The 17,375-nt window shown below is 43.8% G+C and overlaps 1 protein-coding gene across 1 annotated transcript; it reads left to right on the top strand.

The window, feature by feature from the left end:
- The first annotated feature begins 14,099 nt into the window (after positions 1-14,099).
- Positions 14,100-16,233, top strand: LOC103651942 (clustered mitochondria protein). The gene is made up of 4 exons (XM_008677607.2): positions 14,100-14,365; positions 14,893-15,232; positions 15,395-15,499; positions 16,096-16,233. Exons 1-4 carry the CDS (start codon positions 14,100-14,102, stop codon positions 16,216-16,218), a joined length of 834 nt encoding a protein of 277 aa, XP_008675829.1. The 3' UTR covers positions 16,219-16,233.
- The last annotated feature ends 1,142 nt before the right edge of the window (positions 16,234-17,375 follow it).

Below are 17,375 nucleotides of genomic sequence, written 5' to 3'. Positions count from 1 at the left end.
CAGCGTGGCTGTAAGGGGTGAGGCTCTAGGGTCATCCTCACCCTACAGCGGGGCACTCAGTGCTTCTCAAACAGCTGCACCGCGTACTGGGGAGGCGTCGTGTAACCGACTCCCTGAAGCACCTCCCACAAGATACGGGGAAAACCCTCTCGTGCAAGTCCATCCGTGTGGGACTGTGCGTTCCCTTCGTTCGAGGATCCGTGAGAAGTCATCTGTGTAGGGTTAAGTGTAAGTGAAAAAAGAAAAAGAAGTACAAAATAAAAAGGGGATCAAAACTTGGCCTCTCTATGGCTACGGCAATATCATTGAGTGTACTTAATCTGTCATTATCATGTATTAAAATTCTTACCTAATTATCAATAGTTTAAGTAAGGATGCATGCATGCTCGTCCTAAATGACCTCATTTCAACTTAGAGAGAATAGGGAAGAACTCCCATCCCTTATAGTAGCCTGTAGGGCTTACTCAAATAGCCACCTAGCTACCCCTCTATCATCCTAAGGCTTCATGTCCTAGGTCTATCCTGACTGTACTACGATCTATACAACATTTGTTTCTATCAGGTTTTACTTTTAAAAAGGATGATATTTACAGTTTATTGATTCCTCTGTGGTGGTACGAGCTCCGATACCAGCTGTGGCGGAACCACCCGAATTATTTCAACTTAAGTGCCTAAGTCCCGCCTTAGGGGCTAGACCACACTTAAATGGGAATAACACGTCAGTCCCTCGGATCTAGTCCGACGAGGCCACTAACATGATCAAGTACCACGTACTCACTCGATGGTGAGGCACAGAGCAAATACAATAAATCATAAAACCATACATTAAGGAGTATTAAATTTATTACATCATCATCGGAGTTTTAGCAAAAGTAGTCTAAAAATCAAGTTTTAGCTTTTTCAAGTTTTAGTGTGACTCTCTTAAGACTAAATGTATACTATCTAATCATTCATGGTATCAAACATTTAGCAATCAACAACTTTTGCCAAATCATCACATTTCCACTTGTTACTCAATGTAGCAGCATGGATCAAGCAGTCTCATTAGCTGCGAGAAGCAGATAATTCGAATTGAGTTTTTATCCTTGCAAGGTAAACCTAAACACATCAACCGTTCCCATCGATTCCCCGCTAGCAGATCAGGGCTCACCGCCTTGGCATAAAATGCCTCACTGACCCCGACTGCTGTCGTGCAGTGACCGCACTTGTACCCACCATAACTGGAATGGGAGACCATGTCTCAGGTCGAGTGAGGGGCAAAGTCTGCTGCTAGGTTCAATCAGGTACTAGGCTTGCCGATTTACCATATTTCTTGGCATGTGCTTAGTACGTTCAAACGCTTGACACACGGTACCACACCTTAATCCTTATTCAATTTCCATCTCGTAGACAACCAATCCCCATGGATTGTTGTCCATAGACCAACATCACTATGATATGAAAGTGGGTACAACCAATTCCTGACCTCGCGCGAGTGATAGAAAAATCACTCGACTTCTACCGAGATCCCTAATTAGTAAAGCAGCTACTCGACTTAGCATACTAGTATCTATCTCAAAAGGAATCCTGAGTCATGCAACTAGGGTTCCAAACAACTCCTACACTTAAGTGCACATTACAAACCTACAAACAATAGGTATAGTAAAATAGCATAATAAGTAGGTTATGCATAAAACCGGGCTTGCCTTCCAAAGCTGGGGCAGGCAGATCCTCGATGGCAGGCTCTGGTGCTGGATCCTGGGCTACCTCCCGAGCAAGTCCTTGCTCCGACACGAGGATGTACTCTCTGTCAGTGAAGTTGCAATCTATCGAATGCAATGAATAAGATACATGTATGCTATGATATGCATAATTTAGTAACCATTATGCCTAGTGAAGGAAGAAAAACTAAGTTAGTTGATAACGTAGGGTTTCCTTGTTATAAGAACTCTTAGTGGTTTATGCTTATCAATTTAGGTCTGAGGTTTTGCTTAGAGGTAAACATAGGGGATTAAGAGTTGGATTTCCCTTTAAAGGTTCTATTAGGTATTCAAGGGTTTTGTTGTTTTGGTTAGGGCAACACTAATCTCCACTACCAATTTCTCTTTTTATTGTCTTTTTTATGCTCATAAGGGGGTTTGAACTATAACAGTGGTTTCAAAATTTCCAAAAAATTTGTAAAAATTACAGTGGGTGAATATTGGTCTCTGAAGTCTGTCCTATAAATTTGAGGCTAAAAATAAACAGAACATGCCCTGGACAAAAATAACAAAAGTTGGGGCAGAGAGGTCACTTTGCACTACAACTCTGATCTAGGTGTGGGTTCTGTACTAAGAGTTATTTTTTCTGGTATCTATGGGCAATAACATGCTTCTGTGCCAAAAATCATAAAGAGTTACTTAGTGATTATTCAGTTATGATTTTCTAAATTTTAATGCCAAAAAGACACTTATAACTATCTTGCTATTTGAAAAATATCAAACAACAGAACTTGTATTTTTCCTAGGTTCTTCTTAGCACAAGAATAATCATTCCTAAGGTAGGGGTGTTTTCTCCTTAGGATTATTTTCTTGTGACTTTTCAAAGTTTTCTCTGTTTTTCATGAATAACTGTGAGTGCAATTTCCTTTCACTAGACTATGGTTCAATAGATTTTTATTGTGAACTACATAAATTAGGCATACTAGGAAAAATATGGTTGCCCCCTGGTTTCCCTTTTTAATCCCCCTTTTTAATTTTCCTAAGTTTGAGCATAAACAAGTTTCAGTGAATAAACCTTCCTTAACCTTGTATACTGGGGTGTTTATTAATTTTAAACAGTGTAACTACTATGTTAGTGTCTCCACTATTTTTCTTAACCCTGGTCTAACAATATTTCTATTTTTCCCTTTAATATTAAGTTTTGGGCATTTTCTTATTTAATTCAAAACTCTAGAAAATATCACAGGAACTATGGGGTTTATCATTTTTGGCCTAATAGTTTATATTTCACAAAGTCTGGCAAAATTGGTTTGACTAATTTTGGATGATTATTTTTCAAGTTATGCATTTATTAAGTTCTCTGCAATATTTAAAAGAAAATTAAATTCGAAATGGAAAAGGAATACAGATTTGCGCTGAAGTCCCTGGGTTTTCTCCCCCTTTTCTCTCACAAAACAGCCCTCGGTCTACTATTTGCATGAGTCACTGACCTTGCACAAAACCCCCTGGACTTAGCCTAAATCTAACCCGCGCTCTCTGGCTGGCTTAAACAGTACCCGCGGCATAGATTACGACGGCGAGGCTTACCGGCGGCAGTAGAGTTCCGCGCGGGGTGGTCAGGGACATCGAGGAGGTCACGGCGGTCACGTCGGTGTGCGGGTCGGTGTCTGAGGTGGTCGGAGCTGCCCTGGCCACGAGCGCAGGCGGCGGAGGTCATCGGCGGCTCCTGCTCCGGCCAAACCACGGCGTTAGGGTTCAATTAAAGTGCACGAGGAGCTCCACGGGGTGATGCAGAGGCCATGCGCGCAACGAATTGAGAAATGGTGCGGAGGGTTACCCGGTCCACGTGCTCCGGCGGGGTTCCGAACTCCGGCGAGCACGATTGCACTATTCCGGTGGGGCTGGTCCTTGGTTCAAGCTCGAGCAAACTTCACGGCCTCCCGAGAAAGCTATCCGAGGGCTTAGATCGAGCGGAGGTGGGCGGGAAAGGGGTTGGCCACGGTGGTTGCCCTCGGGCGGCTCTAGCGGAACGCGGGGAGGTTGCCGGAGCGGGCAAGCTCGGGAGAGTTAGGCGTGGTACAGAGGAGGCAACGGGGAAGATGGCCGTGCACTAGGGGGGCTTTATAGCCGCGGCGCGGGTGTGGGCACGGGGCGGCCGAGGGCGCGTGGGGGTTCGCGTGTGGGCGTGCTCTGGACGCGCCCCCGAGTGTCAGCCCACGTCGAACACGTGGGGGTTTACTTCTGCCAGGGTTCAACGACCGATTTGGTCGACTTAGCATGCAGATCTTGGCAAAACCCCCATGTACGGTCTCTTCTCTGCACCAAATCCTACCTTTTCGATGTGAGTTCCAAGCAAATATATGGTCGGGGTAGAGAGATATGGGGGTGAGAAGTTGGCTCTATCCGAGCTGTCCACACCAAGACAAAAGCCATGCCAAGTCGTGTCAAATGGCTTAGGGTTGGGTTCAAACTTTTCCAGGGTGTTCTTGGGGTCTTTGGGCGCCATTTTGTCAATTGGGCCATAAGGATTTGAGGATGGGAACAAGGTGAACATGTTTGATCTTTGAAAGAGGGTCGGTTTTGAACTTGAGAAAAACCTGATTTTTCCTTTATGTCTTTCTCATTGGTGGCCTTTTTGGGGTTTTTCTGAATTCTTTTTGGGGTCACTCTCTTTCTATGTTTTGTAGGGTATTAAGTGTACTACAACTTTTATAATTAGTCCAAGTCATGACAATGTGATTTACATAGACTTTTTGCCATAATCCCCTCTAGGGCTCCAATTGCCTATAAGGGATTTGAATTAGGGTTTGAGTCATTCTCTTCTCTTTAGTGCATGATAAGGCCAAGGCATGACTTCTAAGATGGGTTACACCTACTTAGGATCTTGATTCCCATGTTGGGTGTCTTTTGCTCAAACTAAACCACATGTGATGATGGGTTCAATAATGTAGTCTTGAGTGAAAACCCTAAGTAACCCTAGGGTGTTACAACATCTTCACAAACTTCTAAAGGGGGAACACATTTTAGGACTAACCAATGTTCAATTTGAGAAAGACATGATTTGTAGCACATGTCAAGGAGGGAAGCAGGTTGGAGTTCATCATCCACACAAGAACATCATGATGACCAAGAGGCCGCTTGAGCTACTCCACATGGATCTATTCGGCCTAATTGCTTACATAAGCATCGGCGGGAGTAAGTATTGTCTTGTGATTGTGGATGACTATTCTCGCTTCAATTGAGTGTTTTTTTGCAAGAAAAATCACAAACCCAAGAGACCTTAAAGAAATTCTTGAAACAGGCTCAAAATGAGTTCGGATTGGGAATCAAGAGTGTTCTTTTTGCAAGAAAAATCACAAACCCAAGAGACCTTAAAGAAATTCTTGAAACAGGCTCAAAATGAGTTCAGATTGGGAATCAAGAAGATTAGAAGCGACAATAGAACGGAGTTCAAGAACTCTCAAATTGAAGGATTTCTTGAGGAGGAGGGCATCAAGCATGAGTTCTCTTCTCCCTACACACCTCAACAAAACGATGTTGTGGAGAGAAAGAATAGAACTATCTTGGATATGGCAAGGACCATGCTTGATGAATATAAGACACCGGATCAGTTTTGGGCTTAGGCGATTAACACCGCTTGCTACTCCATCAACCGACTCTACCTTCACCGAATCCTCAAGAAAACATCATATGAACTCCTCACCGGTAAAAGCCCAATGTTTCTTATTTTAGAGTTTTTGGGAGCAAGTGCTTTGTTCTTATTAAAAGAGGTAGAAATTCTAAATTTTCTTCTAAAGCAATAGAAGGCTTTTTACTTGGTTATGACTCAAACACAAGGGCATATAGTCTTCAACAAGTCCACTGGATTAGTTGAAGTTTCTTGTGACATTATGTTTGATGAGACTAATGGCTCTCAAGTAGAGCAAGTTGATCTTGATGAATTAGATGATGAGGAGGCTTTGTGCGTCGCGCTAAGGAACATGTCCATAGGAGATGTGTGTCCAAAAGAACCCGAAGAGCCTTCATAAGCCCAAGATCAGCTATCATCTTCCATACAAGCATCTCCACCAACTCAAGATGAGGAACTGGCTTAGGAAGACGAGGATCAAGATCAAGACAATGAGCCACCTCAAGAGGAAGACATTGATCAATTGGGAGATGAAGATGATCAAGAAAAGGAAGATGAACAAGAGGTTCAAGATCAAAGACCACCGCACCCAAGAGTCCACCAAGCAATTCAATGAGATCACCCTGTCAACTCCATACTTGGTGACATCCACAAGGGGGTAACCACACAATCTCAAGTTGCTTATTTTTGTGAACATTACTCTTTTGTGTCTTCTATTGAGCCATACATGATAGAGGATGCACTAAGATATCCAGACTGGGTGGTGGTAATGCAAGAGGATCTCAACAACTTCACGAGGAATGAGGTATGGCATTTAGTTCCACGTTCTAACCAAAATGTTGTAGGTACTAAGTGGGTGTTCCGCAACAAACAAGATGAGCATGGTGTGGTGACTAGGAACAAAGGCCGAGTTGTTGCCAAAGGATATTCACAAGTCGAAGGTTTGGATTTTGATGAAACCTATGCACCCGTAGCTAGGCTTGAGTCAATTCGAATATTACTTGCCTATGCTACTTACCATGGATTTAAGTTGTATCAAATGGACGTGAAGAGTACCTTCCTCAATGGCCCTATTAAGGAAGAGGTATATGTTCAGCAACCACCTGGCTTTGAAGATAGTGAGTATCATTGACATGTTTATAAGCTCTCAAAGGCGCTTTATGGGCTCAAACAAGCCCCAAGAGCATGCTATGAATGCCTAAGAGACTTTCTTATCACTAATGGCTTTAAAGTTAGAAAAGCTAACCTGTAACGCCCCGAATTTTGGAGTTGAATTTTTTCTTTTCTTCACTCGCCAAATTCGGGTGTTACCCTTTCTTTTTTCCTATTCCCCTCGCTAAGCCTTGATCTTTTCCAAAGTTATAGCGGGATTCGGCTTGAGATCTCGTGTAAAGCAAAACCCTAGAAATACTTTCTTTTGTTTGCTACACCATGCCGAACCATGCATTTGTTTTGATTGAGTGAAAACTGCGAAATCATTCATCTAGAAAATAGATTTTAAAAGGGGAAAAACCTTTTCTCTTTTTTTCTCTTCCCCCCTTCCTCCCCTTTCAGCCCAGCTCCCCCTTCCCCTAGGGCACGGCCCGGTCGACCTGGGCGGCCCAACCGGCCTTCCCCCCCTCCCCTCCCCGCTGTGGGCCCAGCCAACGCGGCCCAACCCCCCCCCCCCCCCCCCCCCGCGCACGCCGCGCCTAGCGCGCGGGCGATTGGAAACCGCCACCGCCACCCCTCCCGTGGCCCCCACCCGTCACCCTCTCCCCTTCCCCAAAATCTCTCTCTCTTTCCCCCCCCCCCCCGCGCCCGCTCTCCCTCGCTCCCCTGCCCGACGCCGAAACCGCCGCCGACCTCGTCGCCCGCGGTGAGACCCGGTTCTCCCTCTCCCTCCCTCCTCTCCCTCGCCCTCCCTCTTCTTCCCTTCTCCCCCGGTCTCGGTCCCCTTGTTGCGGCCTCGACGCGCGCCCTCCCCGCGCGGCTTGCCCGGCCATGGCGCGGCCCGGCGCGGTGCGCGGCCCCGGCACGCCGGCGCGCGGCCGTGGCGCCCCCCCTCCCAGGCGTCCCTGCGTGTGGCCTGCCCCGGCGCGGCCGACCCTGCGCGGACGCCTGGCGCGTCGAACCCCCGCCCCTGCCCGCGCAGCGGCTTGCCTCGGTCCGGCGTGGCCGCGGCCCCGGCGCCCCGCCTCGCCTCGGCCTCGGCTCGGCGACCCCCGCCCCTGCATGACGCGCCTGTGCGGCCCCTAACCCAGCCATGGCGTGGTCCACGGCTCGCCCTTGGCATCCCAGCGCGGTCCTAGCGCGGCGTGCCCTAGCCCCCGGCGTGGCCCCCTGCCCCATCCCGGCGCGGCGTGGTGCCCCTGCGCAGCGCGGCCCCGCCCCGGCGCGGCTTTGACTCGCGCGGCCGTGGTGCCCCTGCGTGGCGCGGCCTCGGTGCCTACTCGCGGCGCGCAGCGCGGCCCGTGCGCGGCTCGGCCCCGGCGTGTGCGCGATTCATTCGCGACGCGTTAGCGTGGCCTTGTGCGCGCGTGCGCGCGTGCTCGCGCGGTGCACGGTGCTTTGGCGTGGCTCGCCGTGCCCTCGGCGCGACGCATAGCGCCCTGCCACGTTCGCGACGTGCCCGTCTACCCCCTAGACGTGCCTGTCTACCCCCCCTCCCGTGTAATCCATGCATAGTGATCGCATTATTTAATTCAATAAATGGAAACTCAATTTAGAAATTAGTTACGTTAGTTAATTCATGTAGTTAACCATCTACCTTATTTAATGTTGATCAACTGAAAACGGTTATGATTCTATTAGTGCATGTGACTAATCCTTGTTATTGGAACTAAGTGGAACTAGAGCACGCAATGATTAGTTATGCATCTACCCGTAATACGCTTCGACTATAGATTTAACCACTGCGAGACCTTCCTTCTTCTCTTTCTAGCCATGGCAAATGCAATATCGTATGTCATACTCTATGCATATTCAATCTATCAGTTCTCTTATATGGTGTACTGTTTATTTCCTAATTCGAATGGATGGATGTATGTATGTTTGCGCTCGCATAGAGAACGATCTGGTTGAGGAGCCCGAAGAACTCGCAGGCGAAGCCCCTGAGCAGCAATCGGTTAGTGGAGGCAAGTGTCCCTTGACCTATCTTTGTCCTATACATTCTTTAATTCACCTCCCGCATTTCACAGTTATACCTAGGGATTGACTAGCTTTTGTTATCCATGTCCTTATTTACCTATTTTGGGTTGGATTATTATTGTTTAGCTTTATGCTATTGCTCAACTCTAATTAATGAACATGATGAGATTTATCAATGATATGTTGTTTTCCTTTTTTATTATTGATGTTATACTTGAGTCATTCAAGGGGGCTCGAGCGATTTCTCGAGTGCCTCTCTGTAAGGACCTGTTCGTTGGATGACCGCCCGGGAAAACAGTGCAACCATGAGGGTGGAATGGGATGCCCTTAGCTGAATAATTAGAGGAAACGAGGTGTAGTTCGCTTAGCCGTCGTGCCGTTAATGGGGCTCGGTGTATGCGGCTCGCTCTGCCAAGTTTGGTTCGCCCCTTGGGGAGGAGTGCGGTGCATTTAGGAAACCTAACGGGCGGCTATAGCCTTGGGGAATCTTTGTAAAGGCTACATAGTGAGACCCTGCCTATTCACCTTGGGAGTGTTCAAGGGTCCGTACAACCCGAGGCAAAAAGGGAATCACGGCTCTTGGGTAAAGTGTGCAACCTCTGCAGAGTGTTTGAAAACTGATATATTAGCCGTGCTCACGGTTATGAGCGGCCAAGGGAGCTCTAGTGATTAGTGGTACTTGATCAGAGATGTTCGGATTACAGGTGGCAATGAGATTGATGGTTCTTGGTGTTGACTCGGGTAATGGTAAGTGGTACTCTTTCCGTTTGGAAAGGAGTACGTTTGGGTTAATAACGTGGGTTAAATCTAAAACTTGGCTTTCTCTACTAGTAATAATAATCTGACCAACTAAAAGCAACTGCTTGACTTACCCCCACATAAAGCTATTCCACTACAGCCAAACAGGATACTTGCTGAGTATGTTGATGTGTACTCACCCTTGCTCTACACACCAAACCCCCCCCTTCTCCAGGTTGTCCGCATTGCAACCACTGCTCAGGAGAAGATGCTGCCGTGGAAGGAGACTTCCAGGAGTTCCAAGATTACGATGAGTTCTAGGCGTGGGTTAGCGGCAACCCCAGTCGGCTGCCTGTGAAGGCCGCGTTTATCTACGTTTCGTTTTTCGCACTTTGATTATTGTAAAGACTATATGGATGTCTCAGACATATGATGTAATCAACTATTATTTCCCTTTTTAATACTATTCGAGCACTGTGTGATGATGTCCATGTTATGTAACTGCTGTGTACGTGAATTGCTGATCCTGGCACGTACATGGTTCGCATTCGGTTTGCCTTCTAAAACCGGGTGTGACATAACCCTACTCTCTTAACTAAAACAATTGACCAAATTTATGTTGATGATATTATTTTTGGGTCTACTAACAAGTCATCTTGTGAAGAGTTTAGTAGGATTATGATACATAAATTTGAGATGTCCATGATGGGGGAGTTGAAGTATTTCCTTGGATTCCAAATTAAACAACTCCAAGAAGGCACCTTCATCTGCCAAATAAAGTACATTCAAGATATACTCAAGATGTTTGGAATGAAGAATGCCAAACTCATCAAGACTCCCATGGGAACAAATGGGCATCTCGACCTCGACACATGAGGTAAGTCTGTAGATCAAAAGGTATAACAGTTGATGATAGGATCTCTACTCTATTTATGTGCTTCACGACCGGATATTATGCTTTCTGTATGCATGTGTGCAAGGTTACAGGTCAATCCTAAGGAAATCCACCTTAGGGCCATGAAAAGAATCATGAGATATTTAGTTTACACTCCTATGTTTGGGCTATGGTATCCCAAGGGATCTACCTTTGATCTAACGGGCATTCTGATGCTGATTATGTCGAATGTAAAATTGATAGAAAGAGTATATCAGGGACTTGTTAGTTTTTGGGGACATCACTGGTGTCTTGGGCTTCAAAGAAACAAAACTCATTAGTTTTATCTACCGCCGAAGCCGAGTATGTTGCTGTAGGACATTGTTGTGCACAATTACTCTAGATGAGGCAAACCCTTAGGGACTATGGCTACAAGTTGAGCAAAGTCCCTCTCCTATGTGACAATGAGAGTCCAATACGCATGGCAGATAATCCCGTTGAACACAGCCGCACTAAGCACAGAGACATCCGGTATCACTTTCTGAGAGATCACCAACAACAGGGGATATCGAAATTGCTTATGTTAGCACCCACAACAAATTAATCGATATCTTCACCAAGCCCCTAGATGAAAATACTTTTATCAAGCTTAGGAATGAACTAAATGTCTACCACACCCGGGTTTCGGGGCACCAAGACCCGGGCGCGAACATAATCACCAGGTGTGCTGGGACCAAGTCTCACACATATGATGAATCATGGCACAAGATCGAATGTCACATCTTTACTACATAACAGGAGTTCTATACAAAATAAATAAATAATTACATTATAAGGAGACAACGGTCCAGCAACCCAAAGTTGAATGGGAGACGACGGCCTAGACCTCTCACGAACACATCACAGCATCCTCCATGCGCCTCATCCTGCGGTACCTGTTCTTGACCTGTGGGGGGGTGTGAGACAGCAAGAGTGAGCTCACATACGTTCATCGCTCAACAGGTTGTGGGGAATAATGTGAATGAACTCGCCAAAGGTGGGAGTTCATGTGAAGTGTAAGGCTTACCAAAGAGGATGGTTAGAGCTGAGCATTGCTTTTAAAGTTGGTCAAAATTTTATTAGCAGTTACTAAGTATAAGTAAATACCAACCCAATTAAGAAAAGTAATAACATCACCTGCGATGCAATGCATATGACAAATTGAATTTAGTTCCATAAATTAATCATGTGAGGGTCCGAGCTGCTCATGATCGTGAGCACGGCTAGTATACCAGTTTTACACTCTGCAGAGGTTGCGCATCTTTACCCACAAGTTATGCTACCCATCTGCCAAGGGATCGCGACTTCCCATACACCTCTACCGAGGAGGCGAGGCAGGGTAACACTATGAGGCCTTTACAAAGTTCCACTAGCTTTAGAAAACCCGCTACAGTTTATAGGAAGCTCCAATGCAGGGTTCTTGCCTGACCGCCATCGCAGCAAAATCAACCAAGGACCTCCCTACACTGACCACTCCCCTACTGCCCTTGCCCCTTTCGGGTAAGGTAGTCCTCCACTAGCTTTCCTAATTAATCAGCCAAGGGCGTCCATAAACCCTTGTGGTAGCAATGTTTTCCCGGGTGGTCGCTCCATGTTCCAATTAACATAATGATCTTATCATGAACAGTGATAATAAACAGATAATAAAAGTGTGATCATGAATAATGTATCTTCATACCCAAAACCACATAAAGCACTAGCAAGTACTACCCAAAAAGTTCAGTGGTAAACAAGGTATAAAGATAGACAAACTAGGGTAACCTATTGGGTCCCATCAAAATTAACCTATGCAGATCATTATGATTAATCAGAACATGGCTGGGTAAAAAGAAGTGATCAAGGGCACAACTTGCCTGGGACTTGAGATTCCAGGTACCAACTTGCTCTTCAGATGACACGTGACCTCGCTCTAGGCGTAGCAATACAAACAAACATTGTATAAGCAAAAATTAACATTACACCAAACATAAGAATAAACTGCATAATAATGATCTACACGTGCTACGAGATCGCGGGATTGAGAACTACTAAGATCGAAATTACGATTAAGAAGTTATGGTTTATAAAAGATCTATGTGATTTAACTGTCACATTATATTATAATTTGGTTATTATAATTCATATGAGAGGTTATTCTATAAATAATTATCTCAACTTTAATCTAAGTTATGAATTGACCATAGATCATCTTCTAGTAGATTATAATGATAAGTAGATTAACAAGACTAACCCACATAAATTAAATAAAGATCTAATTAGAAAAGGATGAGATATGGTATAACAAATATTGTTACTGCATAGTAAATACTTATACAAAACTAACGCAACTGGAACGAGTCAAATCAGAATTAAAACAAGGAAGTTATAAATTTCCAAAGTTTTTATGTATTTGATATGAGATTAATTAGGAGATAAATTTTATTATTGTTTTTATGTCAAAATAGTGACACTAGATGATAAACAATAATATTATAAAATTATAGGAACTAGAATGAATTAATTTGGAGCTAGAATGAATTTTCTATGAATTAAATAAGTTTCTGGAATTATTTTGACACTAAAATCATTTTCTAATTGAATTTCTGCATTTTTCTATGATTCTGGACTGCGCGCATGAATAACTAGAAGCACAGGGCCCTGGCGTATAATTCCCTAAGACACAGAGCGCAATAAGTAGGACGGCGGGTTTATTCTATAAAAATCGAAGGGCTCATAAGCGAAATTGCCACGCCGAAGAGGTATTGGGTGGCATCAACCGTCCGATCTACATCAGACGGCTCGGATTAGACTCATCTAAAACAGAAACGGTACACAATCTATTCCACTGGACCTAAAACCACTACTACATATATGACTATTTAAGACACACCATTAAAGACTCATATAAGTATATTTTATAGAAGTGTCTTATATCATACGATGTTGAGTAAGATAAGACAATTTTTTGGAAATCCGTCTTAATTGGAAAAGTTTTTTGAGACAGTTACACCGTAAACAATGTCTTATATTGATTTAAGACATGTTTTTATTATTAACTGTCTCAAATAAGGATAGTATTTGAGTCATCCCTACTTTAACAACTGTCTTAGATGTCAATGAGTATTTGAGACACTTCTATGTATGAAACCATCTCAAATAAGAATACTATTAGAGTCATCTAGACTATAAGAACCGTCATAGATGTTAGTGAGTATACTAGACACTTATAAATATGGAACCGTCTTCACATGATAGTCTGACAAGACGTATATGAAAAATGTAGCAAATAGTGAAATCACCTTGAGTTGATGATATATACAAATCGCTATCATTTTGTTTCCATCCCGCGATGCCTTCTCACCATACACACCCAATGCCTCCCTCGGGAACGACCGCCCCCGCCCAATAATCATGGACTCCGAACCCCAAGAATCGCCGCCGCCGGAGGCCGTCTCACGTTGTGGTGGCTTAGAACGGCCGACGCCGGCCTGCGACGTTCATTCGTGGCGTTATCAGCAGCAACCACCAACTCAAATAATCTAGGTGAACAAACATGACTCACGTTATTGGCATGACCAATTCATATAAAATTTAGATATTATTATTATTATTATTTAGATTATATAACCTATATGTTAAACAAATAGAAACTTAGTGACATACCAATTCATATAAAATTTAGATATTATTATTATTATACTAGGTGTGTGACCGTGCATTGCAACAGGAGTACGTTGAGATGAGCATTAACACATATCTCATCGGATCTTATATTTCCTTGGGATTTCAACGGGCACACACCTAGTTAGAATTGATGATGAGGAACGGAAGCACACCATTACACCAAGGCCATCCACCTTCTTCTCACTGACATCCGGGCCTCTGTGCACAGCGACAGTGAAGGACCCACATCAGTCGGGAAACGGAGCCCACAGCGTGTGCTACGCGAGTGGATTGAACTAACCACCCCTGGCCTCGTCATCTTCTCCACGCCCCCGGTGCGTTCCCCACCTAACCCCACCCCGAATCCACCATGGCCGCCGGCTCTGGCCCCGCCCCGCCCGCGGAAGCGCAGCCCCCGCCGCCGATCCACCACCTGCCGCCGGACGCGCTCCACAACGTGCTGCTCCGCCTGCAACTGCGCGACGCCGTCGTGTGCCGCCCCGTCTTGCGCCTCTTCCACGAGACCCTCTCGCCGCAGCTCCTCGCGCTGCTCCCCACCCTGTGCCTCCTCCTCCTCCGCCACCCGCGCCCCGACGGCGGCGGCTGCAGGCAGAGGAGACAAGGGAGCTACGGACGGTGAGTTGCCTCCCGTTCGATCCGTGGCCGCAATACCCTGCTCAAACTGCATCGATCCGTGGCCACATTTTGATCTGGTCTCCAATGCGTGATTCGACAGATAAACACGTGGGGCGAGATGATGTACGAGAAGATCAAGAAGCTAGATAAGGAGCTGACCAGGTACAAGGAGCAGATCTGCAAGACCCACCCGGCCCATCCCAGGAGGTCGTCAAGGCCTGTGCCATCCGACTCCTCAAGCACAAGCGCTTGTCAATTAAAGTTCAATCTTTACTCTATCTCTGCTACAACACTGAGTGTAATGTTATTTGTGCTCTTGTTCTAGCTTAGTGAAGCCTTCGAATGTAGGTTTTGCTTTGTGATTTTGGTATTTGTGTAATGCAGATTTTTTTTGTAAAATGGATTGTTATGGCTACAAAACTGTTAGGAGCTTGTCACTTCCTTGCAATGTATACATGCTTGGTCAAATATTATTTGAGTTTCTTGACAAGTCTGTTTTAATCTCACTCCTGCTATCTCTGCCCTAGGTATGTTCACAACAATATTTTCTTTAGTTTTGCTGTCGACTCTGACTTTGAAGACATTTCAAAGGACCACAAGCTAGATTGCCAAAATGGGTCTAGCAGAAGCACCAAGGTTTCCTCCCCAGATGTGATCACTAAGCCAGATGCAAACCATGGCAAATCTGCTGAGGTAGTTGATTCAAAATCTGAAGAGGCACAACTCGCAGATAGAGAGCAGGCGACATATGCTTCTGCAAACAATGACTTAAAAGGAACTAAGGCTTATCAAGAAGCTGATGTTTCTGGCCTTCACAATCTTGCGATGGCAATAGTTGATTACAGAGGTCACATGGTTGTAGCTCAGGTCTGTATTTAAATTACATTTCCTCGTATATATAGCGCTTTTAGAATCTTTTGCTGTTTTTATTATGGTTATGCAATTTGTTTTTTCACTCAACATCTTTTTGTATATTATTATGTCAAAATGTCACAAATGGTAAGCTCAATTCGAACTTTCGACCTGTAGAGTATAATACCTGGTATTCTTCAAGGAGACAAGTCTGATTCCCTTCTGTATGGTTCTGTTGATAATGGCAAGAAGATATCTTGGAACGAAACGTTCCATTCTAAGGTTAGTTGACTGTTTAAAAAAAATCTAATGTCAGTCTGTTGCAATAAAGAGTAAACAATTTTCTCTCCTGAAAGAAGTCTGAAAATTGTCTCCATATTTTTTTACAAGTGGTTAGTCTAAACCTTGAAATATAGCGCATTTCAAATATTTGTTAATCTGCAATACCATCCTGTTTGGGTCTGAAAGGTTTTGGTGCAATGTGAAGTATGATGATCGTTTACATGAATTGGTTTACTGAGGCAAATTGAACTGCATGCTATGCTAAGTATTCCGTACTGAACAACATTGTTGTTAGTGCACACTTGACATGGTTTGACTGACTGATATTTCTGTCTTACTTTTGGGGTGCTTACATTTCAGGGGTTCCCTAGCTTTTTTTGTGTTGTTGATTTGAAGTTCTTTATTACAATTTCGTTTGCATAAGAATATTTCAATGATTACACTCGATTCTTACTCTTGGTAGGAAACTTGCAGTGGTGAAGTTAATCCGCCTGTTGCCATATTAGTATTAATGTTAATGCTATTTCATCTTCTTTTGCGATTCAGCTTGTTCTTAATTTTAACTAATGCTGTGCTATTCTGTATTGCTATTTTAGGTTGTTGAGGCTGCAAAGCAGCTCCATTTGAAGGAACATGTGGTATTGGATGGTTCTGGCAATCCTGTAAAATTAGCTGCTACAGTCGAATGCAAGGGTATTGTTGGGAGTGATGACAGGTAATTTGATTCTTGAAGTTACACGCTGGGGTTTGTTGATGTCTGGTATAAGTAATGGAATCACTTGCGACCTTTTCATTTTCTTTTCTTGAAGGCTCATCAGTTGGTAGTAGTTTACATTTTTCTGTGCACGAAAGCAATGATGAGCATGTTTTGAGTTATCAGTAAGCACATGGTTTAATTGTGTTGCTAATAGACTGGAGAGAAGAGGGCTGGAGCACCCGGATGGTTGCCCTCTCTGCGACCATGAACAGGAAACCACTCAACATCTTCTAGCTTCTTGCATTTCTGGCACATCATTCTTTCACCTTTTGGGTTGGGGCACCTCTCTCCTGGGGCACATGTGTCGTCTTATGATAGATGAAAATCTAGCATTATTCTATCATTTACACATCCATATGACCTTTGTGATATGTGACGATGTGAGGTATTCAACAGTGTCTAACTACTAATTATTGCCTTCTCCTATTTGTTGTATAGGAAAAGATGAAATGGAACTCAAGTTTTAGTGGTCGCACAAGTGTGGAGACAGTTGATGACCAAGTTTTTCAATTAGTATTTTAGTTTGAATTTAGAGTACACATATGTATGAGTTATTTGACAACGCTTGTTTATGAGAGATTGAATGATACCTATCTATATTATATTAATTATAATGTTATTAAATAAATGTGTGTATGTATATTTCTCTTTCAAATTATTATAATGTGTTATCTCAAAATGATTATAAATTGAAGAATGTATTTTAAATCTTAATAAGAGAGTTCCTAAAACGTCTAATATCGGTCTCCTAAATAAGACTCCTAAATAAGACGGTTACTAAAACGTCTAATATCAGTCTCCTAAATAATATGGTTTTCCTATTGCAAACGTCTATTATTATAGGATATTCTAGTTAGTTTCATAAATGCTTTGAGACTTATAATGTTCGTATTCTCGACAGTTCTTTAGAAGGAGTGTCTTAAACAAAAACCTAATGTAAGACAGTTTATCAGACAAAATGACTTAAATAAATACCTTTCTAGACGATTATAAATTAAAAATTGTCTTATATAATATCTTTTAAGACGGTTTACAACCATCTTAAATGAGGGATTTCTTTTGCGACTCCATCAAATTTGGACACTTCATAAGCGTCTTAATAACTAAAAATTAACTGTC

Source organism: Zea mays, chromosome 3 (assembly GCF_902167145.1).
Source record: "Zea mays cultivar B73 chromosome 3, Zm-B73-REFERENCE-NAM-5.0, whole genome shotgun sequence".
NCBI classification, from domain to species: Eukaryota; Viridiplantae; Streptophyta; class Magnoliopsida; order Poales; family Poaceae; genus Zea; species Zea mays.
Note: the sequence above shows the minus strand (reverse complement) of the source record. Positions and strands in the feature narration are given on the sequence as shown.

What these genes read in the sequence shown, in the direction of transcription:
- LOC103651942 (XM_008677607.2), top strand. Translation starts at nt 14,100, where the DNA reads ATGGCCGCCGGCTCTGGCCCCGCCCCGCCCGCGGAAGCGCAGCCCCCG. An exon ending in AGACAAGGGAGCTACGGACG is followed by an intron (nt 14,366 to 14,892) that starts GTGAGTTGCCTC and finishes TCTCTGCCCTAG; the next exon opens with GTATGTTCACAACAATATTT. An exon ending in GTCACATGGTTGTAGCTCAG is followed by an intron (nt 15,233 to 15,394) that starts GTCTGTATTTAA and finishes TTCGACCTGTAG; the next exon opens with AGTATAATACCTGGTATTCT.